General features: G+C 43.9%; 1 protein-coding gene across 2 annotated transcripts in view; it reads left to right on the top strand.

Moving 5' to 3' along the window:
- LOC109902051 (myotubularin-related protein 11) overlaps positions 1–19,909 on the top strand; it is a 33,045-nt gene that overhangs the window by 10,717 nt on the left and 2,419 nt on the right. For both annotated transcript variants that reach the window (XM_031786753.1, XM_031786752.1), the window contains exons 3-16: positions 4,957–5,093; positions 5,334–5,403; positions 5,634–5,773; positions 11,332–11,416; positions 12,742–12,889; positions 13,116–13,203; positions 13,496–13,584; positions 14,019–14,143; positions 16,106–16,184; positions 16,655–16,725; positions 17,813–17,985; positions 18,151–18,321; positions 18,627–18,845; positions 19,364–19,690. In XM_031786753.1, coding sequence (XP_031642613.1) covers positions 4,957–5,093; positions 5,334–5,403; positions 5,634–5,773; positions 11,332–11,416; positions 12,742–12,889; positions 13,116–13,203; positions 13,496–13,584; positions 14,019–14,143; positions 16,106–16,184; positions 16,655–16,725; positions 17,813–17,985; positions 18,151–18,321; positions 18,627–18,845; positions 19,364–19,690 — 1,922 coding nt within the window. The remainder of the gene's footprint in view (positions 1–4,956; positions 5,094–5,333; positions 5,404–5,633; positions 5,774–11,331; positions 11,417–12,741; positions 12,890–13,115; positions 13,204–13,495; positions 13,585–14,018; positions 14,144–16,105; positions 16,185–16,654; positions 16,726–17,812; positions 17,986–18,150; positions 18,322–18,626; positions 18,846–19,363; positions 19,691–19,909) is intronic.

A 19,909-nucleotide genomic window follows, 5' to 3' on the forward strand; every position in this document is an offset into this window, starting at 1 on the left:
CAAGCATTTGATGTGTTAAATTACGATTTCCTGTTTTTATGTAATTTGGTATCCCTGAAAATCTTCTCTCAACCGAGGTCTAATTGGCTGTCTGAGGTTGAGCACTACCAAAAATGGCATGCTTTGTGCAGTTATGTTTTTGAATTATTCCCTTTTTTTCCCCTTTCAACATTATTTTTGAAGGAATTGAGCCCTTTCCACAACCCACCAAATCCTTTTTATTGTTCTAAAAACTGAAACTGAAAACATTCTCTCCACCATGATGGTGTCTGGCCAAACACTTCCATTGCAAGAGATAAAAAGGCTATTTTCCCCCTCTACTCTGTCCTGGACTTTGTTGCCATGGAAACCAAAGTCTAGCTGGCAAAGGCTTTGTTTTGCTGGGAGAGAGCATTACAAATGTGCTGTCTCACTGATGTGTGAAAGAGGGTGTGTCTTTGTGCTCAGTGTGTTTAGATGTGAGAGAGCTGTATGGATGAAAGTGCTTGTTTTTGGAAGATTTGTTCTAGAGTTCTGGAATCTAGTTTTTATTTTCAAGCATCAACAAAATATTACAAACAGATTTTAAAATATTTTGCATAAATTCATCATTCCTAACAAAGCATTTAAACACTTTTATGGTGTAATAACATGGTAATAGACTAATATTGATAGCTGTAGAGTCAAAGCTGTATCAGCCCTGTATCCCATGGGACTAGACAAGAGCAGGTTAAATTGACATTTAAAAAAGGCTCTGTAAATATGCACCAATACATCCCTTCCCAGAAGATAAGTCATGCATTTGGATTGGAAAATGCACCTGAAGTGTAATGAGGATACATACAGTTGAAGTCGGAAGTTTACATACACCTTATATTTTTAAACTCAGTTTTTCACAATTCCTGACATTTAAAAATCCCCTGTCTTAGGTCAGTTAGGATCACCACTTTATTTTAAGAAATTGTGAAATGTCAGAATAATAGTAGAGACAATAATAGTAGAGAGTATGATTTATTTCAGCTTGTATTTATTTCATCACAATCCTAGTGGGTCAGAAGTTTACACACTCAATTATATATTTGGTAGCATTGCCTTTTAAATGGTTTAACTTGGGTCAAATGTTTGGGTAGCCTTCCACAAGCTTCCCACAACAAGTTGAGTGAATTTTGGCCCGTTCCTCCTGACAGAGCTGGTGTAACTGAGTCAGGTTTGTAGGCCTTGCTCGCACACGCTTTTTCAGTTCTGCCCACAAATATTTTATAGGGTTGAGGTCAGGGCTTTGTGATGGCCATTCCAATACCTTGACATTGTTGTCCTTAAGCCATTTTGCCACAACTTTGGAAGTATGCTTGGGGTATTTGTCCATTTGTAAGACACATTTTTGACCAAGCTTTAACTTCCTGACTGATGTCTTGAGATGTTGCTTCAATATATCCACATAATTTTCCTCCCTCATGTGCCATCTATTTTGTGAAGTGCACCAGTCCCTTCTGCAGCAAAGCACCCCCACAACATGATGCTGCCACCCCCGTGCTTCACGGTTGGGATGGTGTTCTTCGACTTGCAAGCTCCCGCTTTTTCCTCCAAATATAATGATGGTCATTATGGCCAAACAGTTCTATTTTTGTTTCATCAGACCAGAGGCAAACCATAGTCTGGCTTTTTTATGACGGTTTTGCAGCAGTGGCTTCTTCCTTGTTGAGTGGCTTTTCAGGTTATGTTTATATAGGACTCGTTTTACTGTGGATATGGTGGTATGACGGCTGCGTTGTCCCATGTTGTTTATACTTGTTTGTACAGATGAACGTGGTACCTTCAGGCATTTGGAAATTGCTCCCAAGGATGAACCAGACTTGTGGAGGTCTACAATTTTTTATTTGTAGATTTAGATTTTCCCATAATGTCAAGCAAAGGGGCACTGAGTTTGAAGGTAGGTCTTGAAATACATCCACAGGTACACCTCCAATGGACTCAAATTATGTCAATTTGCCTATCAGAAGCTTCTAAAGCCATCATTTTCTGGAATTTTCCAAGCCTTTTAAAAGCACAGTCAACTTTCTCAGTGTATGTAAACTTCTGACCCACTGGTATTGGGATACAGTGAATTATAAGTGAAATAATCTGTCTGTATACAATTGTTGGACAAATGACTTGTTTCATGCACAAAGTAGTTGTCCTAACTGACTTACCAAAACTATAGTTTGTTAACAAGACATTTTTGGAGTGGTTGAAAAACTAGTTTCAATGACTCCAACCTAAGTGGATGTAAACTTCCATTTTCAACTGTAAGTACAGTATATTGATGCGAATGTGTTGGAGTGTGAGGTGGAATAGTATATGACTGGCGTTGATACAAGCAGCTTCATTTACGGCCGAAACACCACAGTGAGAAAAGGCAGGGAACTGTTCATCAATCTAAATAGGAAAATGAATTTATTGGCACGCACATGCCTCTGGTATCATGCTGCCTTTTGTATTTGTGACAATGTTTGCATTGATATCAATAATTGCGATGACGGAATGTTTCCTTACTTGCTTTAAATATATTTGTGTCGCACTAGCATTTGGACAGCTTTCACTGCCATGGTTATCTCCACCCCTCCCTTCTAGTAGCTCTTCAACTGTTTCTTGAGTTCAGTGACTGATTTCCTCACCGCCCCAAAATCCCAGCATGGTTTAGTCGAAGTGGCAGGCAAATCTTCAGAGACAGGCTTACAATGTTCCTTGTACGTCTGAAGGAAATAGATGTGATATGTTGTGTGTGTGTTTGCTGTTCACAACTCAGCTTCTCTCATCCACAGCTTACCCACCTCCTGCTCCGGTCGCTTCAGGAGCAGTTCAACCCGACTCACTTCAGCCTCCTCCGGGGCTCTGATTGACTCCTTCACCTCAGAGCACCTTCTGTCAATGGAGTGGATCAGCTCCAGCTAAACCTCCTCTCACTGCCCTCCGCTGCTGCCTGTGCAGAGCTCTTGAGTGACGCCATAGCTTCTCTGAGCCGTTCTCTCTCCCATGTCTTCTCTTTTCTCTTCAGTTGGAATGTTTCCCACCGTATTTTCACCTGAATCTCTTTCACACTCCTTTCTGCTGCAGCTGAGACTGTATCATGGATTTTATGTTCATCTACACAGATAACAGAAACACTGCTGTTCTTTGCAGTACTCGTCCAACAGTTTGTTATGACGAGAGCAGACCTTCTCCTGCAGTTTTGGCAAGGCTTTGACTAGCGTGTACATCTTAGATGCAGAAGATTGATAGTGATGCTGGAGGGCAGTCCTACAGTAGACTGGCCATACACACCAGACAGGAAATATCCGCTTTTCCGTTTTCTCCCCGAGCAGACCTCACACTGCATATCTCCGGGTCTAGCATAAAAGAAAACACTTTGGAATTCTCCGTTCAGTTTCTCCACCATATCAGCCAGGATGGTATTTCTGTTCAAAAAAGTCCTTGGGGATAAAGGCCAGTCTGCCCTGGGGGCTGCTGTAGAACCCCTTCTCATCATCCTGATCCCAGTAGCGCTCAATACAGTCCTTACAGTAGCTGTGTCCCCAGGCAGTTGTCACTGGATCTTTCAGTAGATCCAGACCTGATCGGACAGGAGAATTGGTCCTTATCTATTAAAACATTAGCAGCTGCCATTTTGATACAGACTGATAGCTACGTAGACAGGCTGAGCTGAAATATTGGTATGAAGGTAATGAAATAGATACAAATTCAGAGTGTGGAAGGACAAAAGAGAGCTGAATGTTGCGCCTTAGAGAGAAAAGGACTGAGTACCTTTTCTGAAACCCTCTTTCAGTGATTTTGAGTTTATGGAGCCCGATCACAAGCTAGTGAATTGTGATTGCGGTACATGAGAGAGGTCTTATATGTAAGGGCTGTTATGCTAACTGTTATGTACAGTAGAACTGTAATCACATTGGTTGCACACACCATATTTAATTATGTGTATGTGAAATGTCAATGTGATCGGAAATATGAGGCAAATGCCAAGCTGGACCTGGATGCCAGACAACGACATCTGCTTGACTCAACCGTTCAGTGGCTGACATAGCTGAGAAAATAGCACCTCCCAGCCCCTTGATGAACTCCATGCTGAAGTTTATTTTCATTCACATTTCTGTTATACATAGCACTCAACGTTACCCTCTCCCTTCCCTCAAACAAGCAGTCATTCTGGTATTTTGCACAATTTATTACTTTACCTTGGAATGCTCAGTCTTGACAATGAAACTCTCATGATGTTCTAAAATTGTGTACTTTTTTTTATTGTTTTCAATATCAGGCACATTTGAAACACTCTGTGGACAATAAAGTTGTTGCATTATGTTCAGTAAGCTCCAGCCTAAACCCCCTGATTGTGTTCCCCAGGAGAGTGTGTGCTCCAGCCTAAACCCCCTGATTGTGTTCCCCAAGAGAGTGTGTGCTCCAGCCTAAACCCCCTGATTGTGTTCCCCAGGAGAGTGTGTGCTCCAGCCTAAAAAAAAACTGATTGTGTTCCCCAGGAGAGTGTGTGCTCCAGCCTAAAAAAAAACTGATTGTGTTCCCCAGGAGAGTGTGTGCTCCAGCCTAAACCCCCTGATTGTGTTCCCCAGGAGAGTGTGTGCTCCAGCCTAAACCCCCTGATTGTGTTCCCCAGGAGAGTGTGTGCTCCAGGCTAAACCCCCTGTCTGTGTTCCCCAGGAGAGTGTGTGCTCCAGCCTAAACCCCCTTTCTGTGTTCCCCAGGAGAGTGTGTGCTCCAGCCTAAACCCCCTGTCTGTGTTCCCCAGGAGAGTGTGTGCTCCAGCCTAAACCCCCTGATTGTGTTCCCCAGCCTAAACCCCCTGATTGTGTTCCCCAGGAGAGTGTGTGCTCCAGGCTAAACCCCCTGTCTGTGTTCCCCAGGAGAGTGTGTGCTCCAGCCTAAACCCCCTGTCTGTGTTCCCCAGGAGAGTGTGTGCTCCAGCCTAAACCCCCTGTCTGTGTTCCCCAGGAGAGTGTGTGCTCCAGAGGGCTGTGTTGGTGAGGAAGAAGCTAACTGCCAAGGAGGGGGGTGGATGGCTGTCTGGCACTCTCTTTTGTACCCACTTCAGAGTGGCCTTTGTGCCTCAGGACAGCCCCAAACCTGACGTGAGTACTGGACTAGCTCTGAGTATGGACTGTTGAAGGACAGCTCACCTGCTATCATAGTAGGAAAGTAGTAATGATGCCGTATTATTGCTAGAAGAAGGCTTGTGGGAGTAATCACCATCATCACAATCAACAACATCATATAGAACGTTTTCAGACCATCCATTCAGTGGTGAAAAAAAATCCTGATCAGACAAACTGACCTATATTTGTACCATCCCTCTAACCCTCCGTATGTAGGACAACGCAGACCCTGTTCTCCTGGGGGATCATGACGTGGCCCTGGCCTCCATTGAGAAGGTTGTAGCTGGTAAGGCTTCTACAACTACTAGGCTGTAGTGCTCCCAAAGTCCTTTGTTCTATGAGAGCCACGAGATGTACTTGTAAAAGAAAATCTGATGAATGATATAAATAATAAACAGTGGTAATATCCTAAACCCAATTCTAGACTCGGCTTGACACAGGAAGCTGTAGCTATGAACCATCAGTGGTGTACCTGGGTTTTGACTGTAAGATTGTTGTGTAATCTCTGCGCTGCAGTGGGCCCATCCCGGACCAAGCTGGTGACGGCTAGCTCCTCTCTGAAGTTCACTCCTGAGGAGCTGGTGTTGTACTGCCGGGACCTGCGTGTTCTCTGCTTCCTCTTCGACCGCCTCACCCCCGACACACAGGCTGTGGAGGTAGTGTGTGTCTGTGCATGTGTCTGTGCGTGTGTATGTTTCTGCGTGTGTGTGTGTGTGCATGCGTGTGTGAGTGCGCGCGTGTATACTGTGCATTCGGAAAGTATTCAGACCCCTTGACTTTTTCAACATTTTGTTACGTTACAGCCTTATTCTAAAATTGATTAAATAATTTTTTTCCTCATCAATCTACACACAATAGCCCATAATGACAAAGCAAAAACAGGTTTTTAGAATGGAAATATCACATTTACATAAGTATTCAGACCCTTTACTTTGTTGAAGCACCTTTGGCAGCGATTACAGCCTTGGGTCTTCTTGGGTATTACGCTACAAGCTTGGCACACCTGTATTTGGGGAGTTTCTCCCATTCTTCTCTGCAGATCCTCTCAAGCTCTGTCAGGTTGGATGGAGAGCATCGCTGCACAGCTATTTTCAGGTCTCTCCAGAGATGTTTGATCGTGTTAAAGTCCGGGCTCTGGCTGGGCCACTCAAGGACATTCAGAGACTTGTCCCGAAGCCACTCCTCTGTTGTCTTGGCTGTGTGCTTAGGGTCGTTGTCCTGTTGGAAGGGGAACCTTCGAACCAGTCTGAAGTCCAGAGCGCTCTGCAGTAGGGCTGTGGCGGTCACAAAATTTCATCAGCAGGTGATTGTCAAGCAAATAACTGCCGGTTTCATGATAATTTACCATTAATTAACATAAACACATTTAGCAACTCCTGGCTTCCACACATAGCCTACAAGCCACTGATACAGACTGTTGGAACGTCTACATTTTATAAAGTCTAATAAATCCATGTAATATAGCCTACACCGTCACAATAAATCCATGTATGTCCTTATGTTAAGTCCTGATCTGGCTCTGCCATATGGCTGTGGGCTACACTAGTTCGTTTAGCAGACAAGATTTTCTTAGAATTCCGTGCCATTATTTAATATTATTTTATAGAATAAAATTTAACAAAGCTGAATAAAGTAGAAAGGATACTTTTTCACATAACGATTTGAGAAACTGCGCACGTGGCTATTCTGTATTGAGCAGTTAACAAAGAAATAGGTACTCCTATATGCCTAATTTAGAGTTATTCATTTAACTTTAGTTTTTCTACAAATGTTGGGCTATATGTTTAGATTTTTAATTAATTGTAAGGCTGCATGACTCTACTCAAATAATGATTTGAAAAAAGTTGCTTGAAAGGCATGTTTTTTGAAAAAAATGTTTTAACCCTTTTTCTCCCCAATTTGGTATCCAATTGGTAGCTACAGTCTTGTCTCATCGCTGCAACTTCCGTACATACTCGAGAGAGGCGAAGGTCGAGAGCCGTGCATCCTCCGAAACCCAACCCAACCAAGCCGCACTGCTTCTTGACACTTAACCCGGAAGCCAGTTGCACCAATGTGTCGGAGGAAACACCATACACCTGGCGACCGTGTCAGCGTGCACTGCACCCGGCCCGCCACAGGAGTTGCTAGTGTTCGATGGGACACGGACTTCCCTGCCGGCCAAACCCTCCCTTAACCCAGACGACGCTGGGCCAATTGTGCACCACCCCATGGGTCTCCCAATCACGGCCGGCTGCGACAAAGCCTGGACTCGAACCCTCAATCTCTAGTGGCACAGCTAGCACTGCGATGCAGTGCCTTGAAACCATTGCACCACTCGGGAGGCCCCTCTGCTTTGTTTTTTGAGCAGGCTGTACACACTTCATCAGTCTCTCATTCAATTTGACAAATACTTGATAATGCCTAGAATTTCCCGGCAGCATCCCCTTTGTGTGGCCGTAATGCCCCCTAACAAAATCCATGCCTTTTGCAGCCAGTGGCCGTTGTGCTCTTGGGGTAAATAAACTCAGCAAAAAAAGAACCATCCCTTTTTCAGGACCCTGTCCTTCAAAGATAATTTGTAAAAATCCAAATGACTGCATAGATCTTCATTGTAAAGGGTTTAAACACTGTTTCCCATGCCTGACTAACCGGTGTCTGTATGTAGCCTCGCAACTTTTAGAGCCTCGCTACTGTATAAAGCCTCGCTACTGTTTTTCACTGTCTTTTTACTGTTGCTTTTATTTATTTACTTACCTATTGTTCACCTAATACCTTTTTTGCACTATTGGTTAGAGTCTGTAAGTAAGCATTTTATTGTAAGGTCTACACCTGTTGTATTCGGAGCACGTGACAAATAAACTTTGATTTGATTTGTTCAATGAACCATAAACAGTTAATGAACATGCACCTGTGGAACGGTCATTAAGATACTAACAGCTTACAAACGGTAGGCAATTAAGGTCACAGTTATGGAAATGTAGGACACTAAAGAGGCCTTTCTACTGACTCTGAAAACACGGAAATAAATATGCCCAGGGTCCCTGCTCATCTGCGTGAACATGCCTTAGGCATGCTGCAAGGAGGCATGAGGACTGCAGATATGGCCAGGGCAATAAATTGCAATTTCCGTACTGTGAGACAGCGCTACAGGGAGACAGGATGGACAGCTGATCATCCTTGCAGTGGCAGACCATGTGTAACAACACCTGCACAGGATTGGTACACCTGAACAGCACACCTGCGGGACAGGTACAGGATGGCAACAACTGCCCGAGTTACACCAGGAATGCACAATCCCTCCATTAGTGCTCAGACTGTCAGCAATAGGCTGCGAGAGGCTGGACTGAGGGCTTGTAGGCCTGTTGTAAGGCAGGTCCTCACCAGACTTCACCGGCAACAACGTGGGCACAAACACACAAGACAGGACTGGCAAAATGGGCTTTTCACTGATGAGTCAAGGTTTTGTCTCACCATGGGTGATGGTCGGATTCACGTTTATCGTCGAAGGAATGAGCATTACACCGAGGCCTGTACTCTGGAGCGGGATCTATTTGGAGCTGGAGGGTCCTTCATGGTCTGGGCGGTGTGTCACAGCATCATCGGACTGAGTTGTTGTCATTGTAGGCAATCTCAACGCTGTGCGTTACAGGGAAGACATCCTCCTCCCTCATGTGGTACCCTTCCTGCAGGCTCATCCTGACATGACCCTCCAGCATGACAATGCCACCCCAGCATGACAATGCCACCAGACATACTGCTCGTTCTGTGCATGATTTCCTGCAAGACAGGAATGTCAGTATTCTGCCATGGCCAGCAAAGACCCCAGGTAACATCTCACGGAAAGAACTGGCAAATCTGGTGCAGTCCATAAGGAGGAGATGCACTGCAGTACTTAATGCAGCTGGTGGCCACACCAGATACTGACTGTTACTTTTGATTTTGACCCCCCTTTGTTAAGGGACACATTATTCCATCTCTGTTAGTCACATGTCTGTGGAACTTGTTCAGTTTTTGTCTCAGTTGTTGAATCTTGTTATATTCATACAAATATTTACACATGTTAAGTTTGCTGAAAATGAACACTGTTGACAGTGAGAGGATTTTTTTGTTGTTGCTGAGTTTATAACAATTAGAGTGCTGTGTGCACTCTAATTAGAGTCCCTGAGTGCTGTGTGCTCAACAGCACCTCTCACTCACATGGCTCTCCATCACATCAGGTCTTCCTCACAGGCTACAAGTGAAGACAGACACATCTCGTTCGCAACTGCGGGCGTCCTTATCCAATTCCGAGTCGCATATTGAAAATATTGGAAGAACTGTCCACATTTACGTTTCGTCAGCCAACAAGATGAGTAGGCCTAACGAATAGCAAAAGCACAAGCCTATGTCAATCTACTATCCCCCATAGTACAAAAGTTGACCTGTCTCGAAACAGGGGAAAAAATAAATGTAATCTATGCACTTAAATAGCGAAGGGAGCAGCTTTTTCTGTAGGTAATTTTCATGCCAGTTAGGTAAGCTATACTCCTGTTGTAAAGAGAAGCAATGTGCTTAATATTAGGAATGTTGAGAAATAATATAGTAGGCCTAGCCTATAAAAAGCTGATGGGATCCTCCTCTTTTTAATAGAGGCCATCAACCTGTATTCTCACGCAATTACATAAACATAAGCTCTTAGGCTCTCATGTAGTATTTGATTATATTTTCGATTACATTTGCATTGATGACAGAGTGATTAGAGGGACAATAGAGTGCTGAGTAGCAGGCAGTTTTGGAGCATCAGAGCTTGGAGAAACACAATTAACGTGACTAAAGGGTCACGTGGAATTTGACTGACTGCCTTCATGACTCGTGACTGCCGGTGTGGCAGTAATACGGTCACCGTAACAGCCCTGCTCTGGAGCAGTTTTCATCAAGGGTCTCTCTATACTTTGCTCCGTTCACCTTTCCCTTGATCCTGACAAGTCTCCCAGTCCCTGCTGCTGAAAAACATCTCCACAGCATGATGCTGCCACCACCATGCTTCACTGTAGGGATGGTGCCAGGTTTCCTCCAGATGTGACACTTGGCATTTAGACCAAAGAGTTAGTTTAATCAAAACAGAGAATCTTCTTTGTCATGGTCCGAGAGTCCTTTCGGTGCCTTTTGGCCAACTTCAACGGGCTATCATGTGCTTTTTACTGAGAAGTGGCTTCCGTCTGGCCACTCTACCATAAAGGCCTGATTGGTTGAGTGCTGCAGAGATAATTGTTCTTCTGGAAGGTTCTCCCATCTCCACAGAGGAACTCTGGAGCTCTGTCAGAGTGACTATCGGCTTCTTGGTCACCTCCCTGACCAAGGCCCTTCTCCCCTGATTGCTCAGTTTGGCTGGGCAGCCAGCTCTAGGAAGAGTCTTGGTGCTTCCAAACTTATTCCATTTAAGGATGATGGAAGCCACTGTGTTCTTGGGGCCCTTCAATGCTGCAGAAATGTTTTGTTACTTTTCCCCAGATCTGTGCCTCAACACAATCCTGTCTCAGCTCTTCGAATAATTCCTTCGACCTCATGGCTTGGTTTTTGCTCTGACATGCACTGTAAACTGTGGGACCTTATATAGACAGGTATGTGCCTTTCCAAATCATGTCCAATCAATAGAATTTAGCACAGGTGGACTCCAATCAAGTTGTAGAAACATCTCAAGGATGATCAATAGAAACAGGATACACCTAATCTCAATTTCGAGTCTCATAGCAAAGGTCTGAATACTTGTGTAAACAAGGTATTTAAAAAATAATGTATATATAAATTTGCCTTTGTCATTATGAAGTAGTGTGTGTGTACTGTAGATTGATGAGGAAAAACATTTTCATCCATTTTAGAATAAGGCTGTAACGTAACAAAATGTGTAAAAAGTCAAGGGGTCTGAATACTTTCCAAATGCACTGTACTCTATGTCAGCATGTGTGTGTATATTTTAGTATACGAGTCCTTGTGATTAAATACAAAATTACCTTTTAAAGCACATTTATATTAATTACCATGTAGCATGCCCAGCGTCTCCTTATTTGAAGGTTGACTTCAGAGGGTTGTGATTTGAGTCAAATGGCTATTATGCAGCATTTACCCTGTGATTAGATAAACTGATGTGTCTGCTAGGTCATTGTGATCATTCATACAGGGTCTCCCTCTATGTTGAAAGCTGATGCACTTTGTCATGCTGATCAGCAGACTGAGTCTTGTTGTTCCGCCTCAGATAACGTACACCATTGCCAAGACCTACCAGCCTCTGAAGCCAGGGACTGTCCTCTCCTTCCAGAACGCAGCCCTGGGGAGCGTTGGTGAGTCACACACACGCTGGAATACGTTATTAAACAAGTGACATTGAAGAGAGTACATTCTGAGTACAAATAACTAAAGTATTTTAAAGGTCATACAGATACTTGGAATAATTTCTTCATGAGTCATTCATACACACAAACAAATACACACACACACACATTTTTGTCCGACGGGTTATGGGGCTGGAAATAATTGCTATTGCAGGCAGGCCCTTGATAAAATCTCAAGCTTACAGATATTCTCTCTGGCTCTCAAATATCCCCCCAAAATAAAGAACATGCTGTTTTTTATACGGTGCACTGAAGCTCTTCACATATTGAAAGCATTAGAGGGGTTTGTTAGACATACAAGTTAGAAACTGTATTACTGTATTTCTTTAGTATTACATGGTAAAAAGGTTGGATCTTTATGTCATCAAACATTTAAAAAAATATATGATACTGTATATATATATATATATATATATCTCAACTGAAAGTTACAGGTGCAGACACAAAATATAAAACATGTAGCTGCCAACTAAGAAGTAACTTGGTTTTCACCATTACAGTGAATATCTGACTGGACAGAACATACTGTATACAGAAACATGAGCCACTACTATACACCATGCTAATATGTAATGCTATTCAATGCTATGGTACGCTACACTGGCCAGGATACATCCAGCTAGCTCTTAGGCAGTTCTAATGTTAAGCTATCTGAAACATCACCCTGCTGAACCCTGTCAAAGGTTCAAGTGTGGTCAGGATGTGTTCAGTTCAGGTCTATACACCAAACAACTGCAAACCCCTGACCTACAACCATTATATTCTAGCTGAAAAGAATAGCATTAAAGATACACTATACAGAAATCACTCAGCCCTTTCCTGGTTGCTAAAATTCTAATAGTTCCCCTAATTACAATTTATGTGACAAAATAAGCAAGTATCGGGGCGAGAATAATGTACCATGTAAACCGCTGTGAAATATATTTTCCATAACCAAAAATATAGTATTTTCAGCTGTTTGAAGCTGGAGTACAAAACCGAAAGTAAAAGACACAAAAACTAAACTTAAGAACGGGAACCATAGAAATAGCACACACAGAACAGATCTACCGTTTGTAATAATTGCTTTTAATGAGAACGACAGATCTATAACACGCATTTCTATGTTAATTTCGCCAGGTTTCCCAAAAAGGGACATACTGCAGCTTTAAACTTGATATTAAAATGTATTAATAGTGATACACATCAAATCAGCATAACCAATGTTTCAGTGTGGCAAGGAAAGCTTCTCTCAAGGAAAGCTAAATTTCTCCACCACCCCCTCTCCCCCCCAGAGATGAAGCAGTTTCTAAGCAACCGTAGGCGTGACGCCCAGATGAACTGGTTTGATAGTTTGTCGGACTGGGAGCAGGAGCTAGAGAGGACCGGGGCTTGCGGCTGGAGGGTCAGCTCTGTCAATGACCGCTTTGAGATGTCCACCAGGTAGCCTATACACCCACCATCTGACGCTTCCTGGTGGTTCACCTGTATGGAACTTTATTAGTGGAAAATATAAAATACATGATATAGTTTCCCACTCTGGTCCTGTTAGTGTTGGGCTGTAACAGAAGCCTGCTCACACTGTGCTCCTGGTGTATAGTCAGTATCCTAGCCCAAATGCCCATTGAACTTGCAATGGTTAATGTAATTTTCTCCTATTTCATGTCAGTCTGCCCAAGTTCAACGTGGTCCCTCAGAAAGTTCTAGACACTGAGCTGAAGAAGACCTTTGCCCACTTCAACGAGGGACGCATTCCTGTAAGTAGAACTCTACCACTCATCAATATCAGTCAATCCTGCAAGTAGAGGTCTACCACTCATCAATATCAGTCAATCCTGCAAGTAGAGGTCTACCAATCATCAATATCAGTCAATCCTGTAAGTAGAACTCTACCACTCATCATATGACCCCACAATATCAGTCATGTCAGAAAACTCAGTTAAAATCTCATGCCCTGGTCACTAAGAACTCATACAGGGATTTCAGAACAAAAAAACATTACTATTATGATCACGTTGTGTCTAAATCTGTGTGACTGTTGTCGTCCAGCGCTGGTGTTGGCGACATCCTCGGGGCAGTGACCTGCTACGGATGGCCAGCTTCCAGAACAACATCTACCATGAGAAGGATGACATCAGGTGTGTGTGTGTGTGTGTGTGTGTGTGTGTGTGTGTGTGTGTGTGTGTGTGTGTGTGTGTGTGTGTGTGTGTGTGTGTGTGTGAGTGTGTGAGTGAGAGAGAGAGACAGAGGAAGATAGAGAGAGATTAACATAGTAATACTGTTGTTTGTTTTTATGCCAAAGGCTATTGCTTCACAGCAGAATTCAACAGCAGAAGTCAAAACTAACCTGTAATCATGTACATGTTACCTGGCCATTCCTGAGATGGGACAGGCTAGCAGGCTATCGTTGAATGCTATTCCTTGTGCATGTCTGAGACAGCGCTTAGACTGGGGGCAACACAGTTTACTAGCCCTGGGCTATGGTTACAAAGTAATGGAATGTGACATGTCTAATCACAGAGAATAATGCTACGGGGTCCCTGTCTGTCTGTCCTGTGGGGTGTTACTGTAGGAACCTGGAGTTGATCCTGTTTGGGGGCCAGTCTCTATGTGTGGTGGTGGAGCTGGGAGACGAGATGCCTTCACCCACAGACATACAGCTGGCACACACCCGCCTACGGGCTCTGTGTCTGGGAGGTCAGTACAAATCTGCACTTTTTGGAAAGACTAGTGTATTAGTATGTGTTTTAATGTACCTGACAAAGTCCCACACTGGATAAAATGTTTGTCAGAATGTTGCTACAGTGCATTTAAACATAGGAGTGTATTCTGTTTTCGTTTCACATGATAGCCTGATAAACATTTGATTGGGGTTGCCAGTTTCACATGATAGCCTGATAGACATTTGATTGGGGTTGCCAGTTTCACATGATAGCCTGATAGACATTTGATTGGGGTTGCCAGTTTCACATGATAGCCTGATAGACATTTGATTGGGGCTGCCAGTTTCACATGATAGCCTGATAGACATTTGATTGGGGTTGCCAGTTTCACATGATAGCCTGATAGACATTTGATTGGGGTTGCCAGTTTCACATGATAGCCTGATAGACATTTGATTGGGGTTGACAGTTTCACATGATAGCCTGATAGACATTTGATTGGGGTTGCCAGTTTCACATGATAGCCTGATAGACATTTGAGTGAGGTGGCCAGTTTCATTGGCAAGCCCTCCCCTTGCCTCTCCCGTGCCGTCTTTTTTATTTGTTGACAAATGAATTCGCTGTAGCACAGGTTTTACACCGCATCTATGGAGGGGCACTCTAGCCCTGAGGGACAGTGGGCATGCAGATTTTATAGAGGACTTAAAGTGGTGTTAATCTGTTTCCATGTGCTTCCCATTACAGTGCTACTGAGACAGAGATGGTAGGTTAGTAGAGATCACATTCAGATGACAAGACCCCAGACACCAATTTACCTCCTGAAGTTACAGATTTGGATTCAGTTAGATCCTCAATAAATCAATGTATACCCCCTCATATAAGCGTACACCAGTGGTGTAAAAATACTTTAAAGTACTACTTAAGTAGGTTTTTGGGGTATCTGTACTTTACTTTATTGTTTATATTTGTGGCATCTTTTACTTTTACTCCACTACATTCCAAAGAAAATAATGGAGTAAAAAGTACATTATTTTCTTAGGATATTTATTTATGGATAGCCAGGGGCACAGTTCAACACTCAAACATAATTTACAAATGAAGCATTTGTGTTTAGTGAGACTGTCAGATAAGAGGCAGTAGGGATGACCAGGGCTGTTCTCTTGATAAGTGTGTGAATTAGACAATTTCCCTGTCCCGCTAAGCGTTCAAAATGTAACGAGTACTGACACCCAAAAGTACTCGTTACATTTTGAACGCTTAGCGGGACAGGGAAATTGTCTACCTAGCAAAGACTTATAGATTACCTGGATCCAGTGGGTTTGGCAACGAATATGTAGCGATATGCAAATTATAAGATATGTGAGCACCATGTGATGGTGGCATGTTTTTCCTGACTCTTCTTCCTGTATGCTGTGAGAAGTCAAAAAAGCTATGAGAGACTGTTTATCTAAACTAGGAGACAACTAGTTTCCTAGACAACACCCTCTCTGTTGTGCTGATGTGGAGTTCACATTGTCAAGGCAGGGCACACCACAGGTCACTGATTCCCATGGCTCACACATTGCCAACACAATGCTCACATTGTTTGGTTTATTGTGTGAAGTTAGTAGACATAAAATAGTCATCTGTAGCACACAGTGGGGTTATCATGTTGTGAATTTATATGCTTCCGGTCTTTTATTGACACACTTTCCACAAGGCTGATGGATTTGGATAGACAACAACCACACAAATCTATGAGCCTCACTCATCATGTCATGTTTGAACTACCTTAACAATTGTGAAATCTTTTTTTAAAGACTTAAACAATATGTTTTCAGAAGATATGTATTTACAACCAAACTCATTTGATATGTAGAGCTATGGATCTTATTTAAAGATTTCAGGTGTAATAGTATATCTTAAAACTTAGCAAATCCCCACTAATTTATGTACAATAAAGCTCCTTCGACAAAAACATGAACAAGGTTTCTTTGTCTTCTGTGTTGGTCCACAGACATCTCCACATCTGTGTCTGTGCCAGATGACAAATGGCTGTCTACGCTGGAGAGCACCCATTGGCTGGACTACACCAGGTGAGAGGTCCTGATTGGCTTCTCATCAAAGCAATAAATCATCTGTAATAAATGTGCTGGGCCTACATTGATTTGGTCGATTTGTTTATGTCTACCTAGTAATGATAGTGAATAGCCTGTAGTTCAATGTTGATGTAGTATGAATGTACCATTATAGCACATTAGCCTAGCCCTGGTTGAATATGTGGCTTTATTGTGTTACATTAGCAGTAAGCAGATTTGGAATGCTCTAACATACCTTTAGCATGAGGCTATAATAGGCCTACACACATGGATGTTGAATGTAGCTCTCATATATTCAATAAGTGTTGGAGCTTGTTATATCTACACAGTAGACCAAGACCTAGTGCATAGCTTTTTTACAGGCTTACACACGTGGATGTTGAAGCATCTATGTGCTGAAACTAGCTATAACTGTGATAATAGCATAGCGTTAGCCTGATTAGCATGCTGCTCTGCTCCCACCCCAGGTGTTGTCTGAGGAAAGCTGCTGAGGTGGCCTGTCTGCTCCGCGGAGGTCACCTGACCGTGGTGCTTCAAGGTGAGTCCCGTGTCGAGGGCCAAGCAGTACCGAATATTCAATCCATTCATTTATTATTCACGCTGCGTCCCTCATTAAAGCGGCATTAGGGCTTACTCTGAAGGAGACTCGTACTTTAGAAGCACTACTCTACTAGGACACTAATGCAGCAGGTGGTAAGTCTATTGTGTCTGGTGAGGTTGTGTTATGATAGTGTACCATATTGTCATGCTGACTGGCTCACTTAGTTGTGGAAGTTTACTGTAGTGTGTTGAAGTTCAAGGTGGGTGCCAGTCTGTCTGTTTCTGTTTTATCCAGCTTGTGGTTGTCTTGCCACACAAGGCAAGGACGTAGCGAACTAGCGATGTTGAACATAAATAGTCTGGCACCCAGGCTGGAGACCACAGCCTTGGAGAGATAAGTGTAATATTACAGTCTATTATGAGAGAGAACAGTCTTATGGCAAAGCTACAGACGTTCTTGACTAAATACAATTATGTTCATACATTATTATTACATGACTCCTTGTACTGACACATATAATTGGGCTGTGAGAGTCCGTCCTAGTCTGTTGATACCTAAGGTAGCTACCACAGACTGAAAAGTCAACAGAACTCTGTATCACATGAACAATGGCTGCTACTGCTCTGTGATTTTCCCTTCCCCCCCCATATGAGTTGTGTTGCCTGGCCAGCCTCAAGTGGGCTTTTTGGAGAAGAGGGTTGCATATCACCCCCCTAAAACCACAGAGCTGACAGTGTCCTGAACACAAGTAAATGACTGGAGAAATTACCCAATGGCATTTTCAGACAGGCCCAGCCAACATAAAAAAAAAACCTGCCAACCAGATGTGGGGATTTGTGAGTTCTGTGAGGATTTGGGGGGGGATTTGGGGGGGGGGGGGGGGGCACTTTTTGTGAGAATGAAAGGGCTGATGTGAGACTGTGGCATTTAGATTGTCATGTTGTGTTCTTCTCAAATCTTCTCAAATCTTTTATTTTGTGGATACTTCTCTTATCCTCTGATATCTGAGCCCTGAATATGTGTTATGTTACTGTATTCAGTTACAAATTATTATTGATGGTCTATTTCCACCTGTTGTGTGCAGAGGCGGAAGACCGGGACATGACCTGTGTGGTGTCCAGTCTGGTCCAGGTGATGTGTGACCCCCACTGCAGGACCAGGGTGGGCTTCCAGGGTCTGGTGCAGAAGGAGTGGGTGATGGCCGGACACCGCTTCCTCAGCCGCATCAACTACCACAGGGACAGCGACAAGGAAGAGGTGAGAGGATAAGCTGTCACCTATCAGTCAACTTGCCTATCAGTGGTCATGGAGGAAAAAGGGCAAGGAAATGAAACTATTTGCATTAGGACACAGCGTTTAATGCCAGTCAGTTGTCTGTGGTGATCTCCCATCTTTCTTAACCCTGTGTTTTGTCCCCACTAGGCACCAGTGTTCCTGCTCTTCCTGGACTGTGTGTGGCAGCTGTGGGTCCAGTACCCGTCCCACTTCCAGCTGACAGGGGACTTCCTGCTGGCCCTCCATGACAGCTTCCACCTGCCCCTCTTCAGCAGTTTTCTGGCCAACTGCCACAGGGAGAGGTGCAAACGCTCACAGGTAGGCCACTGTTCAGCAACACCACCGCTAATGCTGAAGCTGTAGTACTAAACAAGATACACTGTAGGTATGCTACCCTAGGCTAACATGGAAAAAGTTAGAAATAACTGTTTCAAAGTCGTAATTCTGTAAACCATCTTAGATTAAAGCGGTTGATTTGCGAGGCGAGTCCACATCATTTTCAATCCCACACATGCATCAGCTCAGATTGTCTTCAACGATAACTCTTGAATGAGCTCAGATTGAATCAGACGAATCACTGTTCTCTCACCTCTTCTTCCTCCATCCCTTCCTGTCTCTCCCAGAACCTATCCCAGAGTTACACTCCAGTGAACGGCTGGAGAGATGTGGTACCCAGGGGCTCCTTCCCGGACCCCTCAGACCCCCCTCTGCCCCCTGTGTGGGACTGGGCTCTGCAGTACAGCAGTCAGAGACGGGAACGTTTCACCCAGCCAGTGTCTCTGCCCGCCCTGCCACAGCCCCTATTCAACGGCAACCTCAACACCAACCCTGAGGCACACAGGGTAGGAGAGAGAGGATGTTGTTATGGGGGAAACAGCCAGGCGCTAGGAGTGTGAAAAGCACAATGTAAATGCAAATCATGCATTTGATCATTCATGTTAGAGTGCTTAGTAACTCTATGTCTATTTTAATGAGCTCTTGTCTTACAAAAGCCACCCCGCTCTCACAAAAACATTAATGGCCATGATGAGGGAAGCCCACTGCACCTCCGTGTGGTAGGTCTCAGTACTGCCACATGCTTAATAATATATTTTATTTTAATTGAACCTTTATTTAACTAGGCAAGTCAGTTAAGAACAAATTCTTATTTACAGTGACGGTCTAAGAACAGTGGGTTAACTGCCTTGTTCAGGGGCAGTACGACAGATCTTTACCTTGCCAGCTCGGGGGTTTGAGCCAGCCAGCTTTCGGTTACTGGCCCAACGCTGCCGCCCTTAAGGTACATAAGGGATATTTAAACGTATTAATCTCCACCTATCTCTTTCTCCCTATTTCTCTCTTCTCTCCCTCCCTCTCTCAGCTGAGTGACAGCGCACCAGGCTCTGTGTTCCTGCTCTCCAAGGGCTCCTTCTCTTGCTCTGCTAACCTCCTGCCCTGGCGCAGCGGAGGGGGCTCAGGTGTCTACCGGAAGAGCCACCGGAGAGGGGGGTCCTCCTCAGAGAACCTGCCGGGCCTGGAGAGGCTTCTGAAGGCCTGGGCCCTCACAGAGCTCCCCCAGGGCCACACCACCACCATATCGGGTCTCCAAGGGCCCCTGGACCCCTATGAGCCTCTGCTGCCCTTGCTCCTGGGGCCCTGCTTATGTGTGTGGAGAGACTGCTACCTCCGTGGGGCTCTTCATGCTCAGGTACATAGGGAAGGAGGATCATTCTCACTACTATACAGAGCCTAGAACACTGTTGCCATGGGGATGTTTATAATAGCCTACTCTACTGGTATGTGGGTGGGAGATCAAAATGAACTTTGAACTCGGTATCTGAAAAAGGATTTCAACTAGAGGTATTGCATAAGAAATATAGTAAGAAATCGAAATTAATATTTTTATACGTTGTACTGGACAAGCTTC

The sequence above is a fragment of the Oncorhynchus kisutch genome, linkage group LG13 (assembly GCF_002021735.2).
Source record: "Oncorhynchus kisutch isolate 150728-3 linkage group LG13, Okis_V2, whole genome shotgun sequence".
NCBI lineage: Eukaryota > Metazoa > Chordata > Actinopteri > Salmoniformes > Salmonidae > Oncorhynchus > Oncorhynchus kisutch.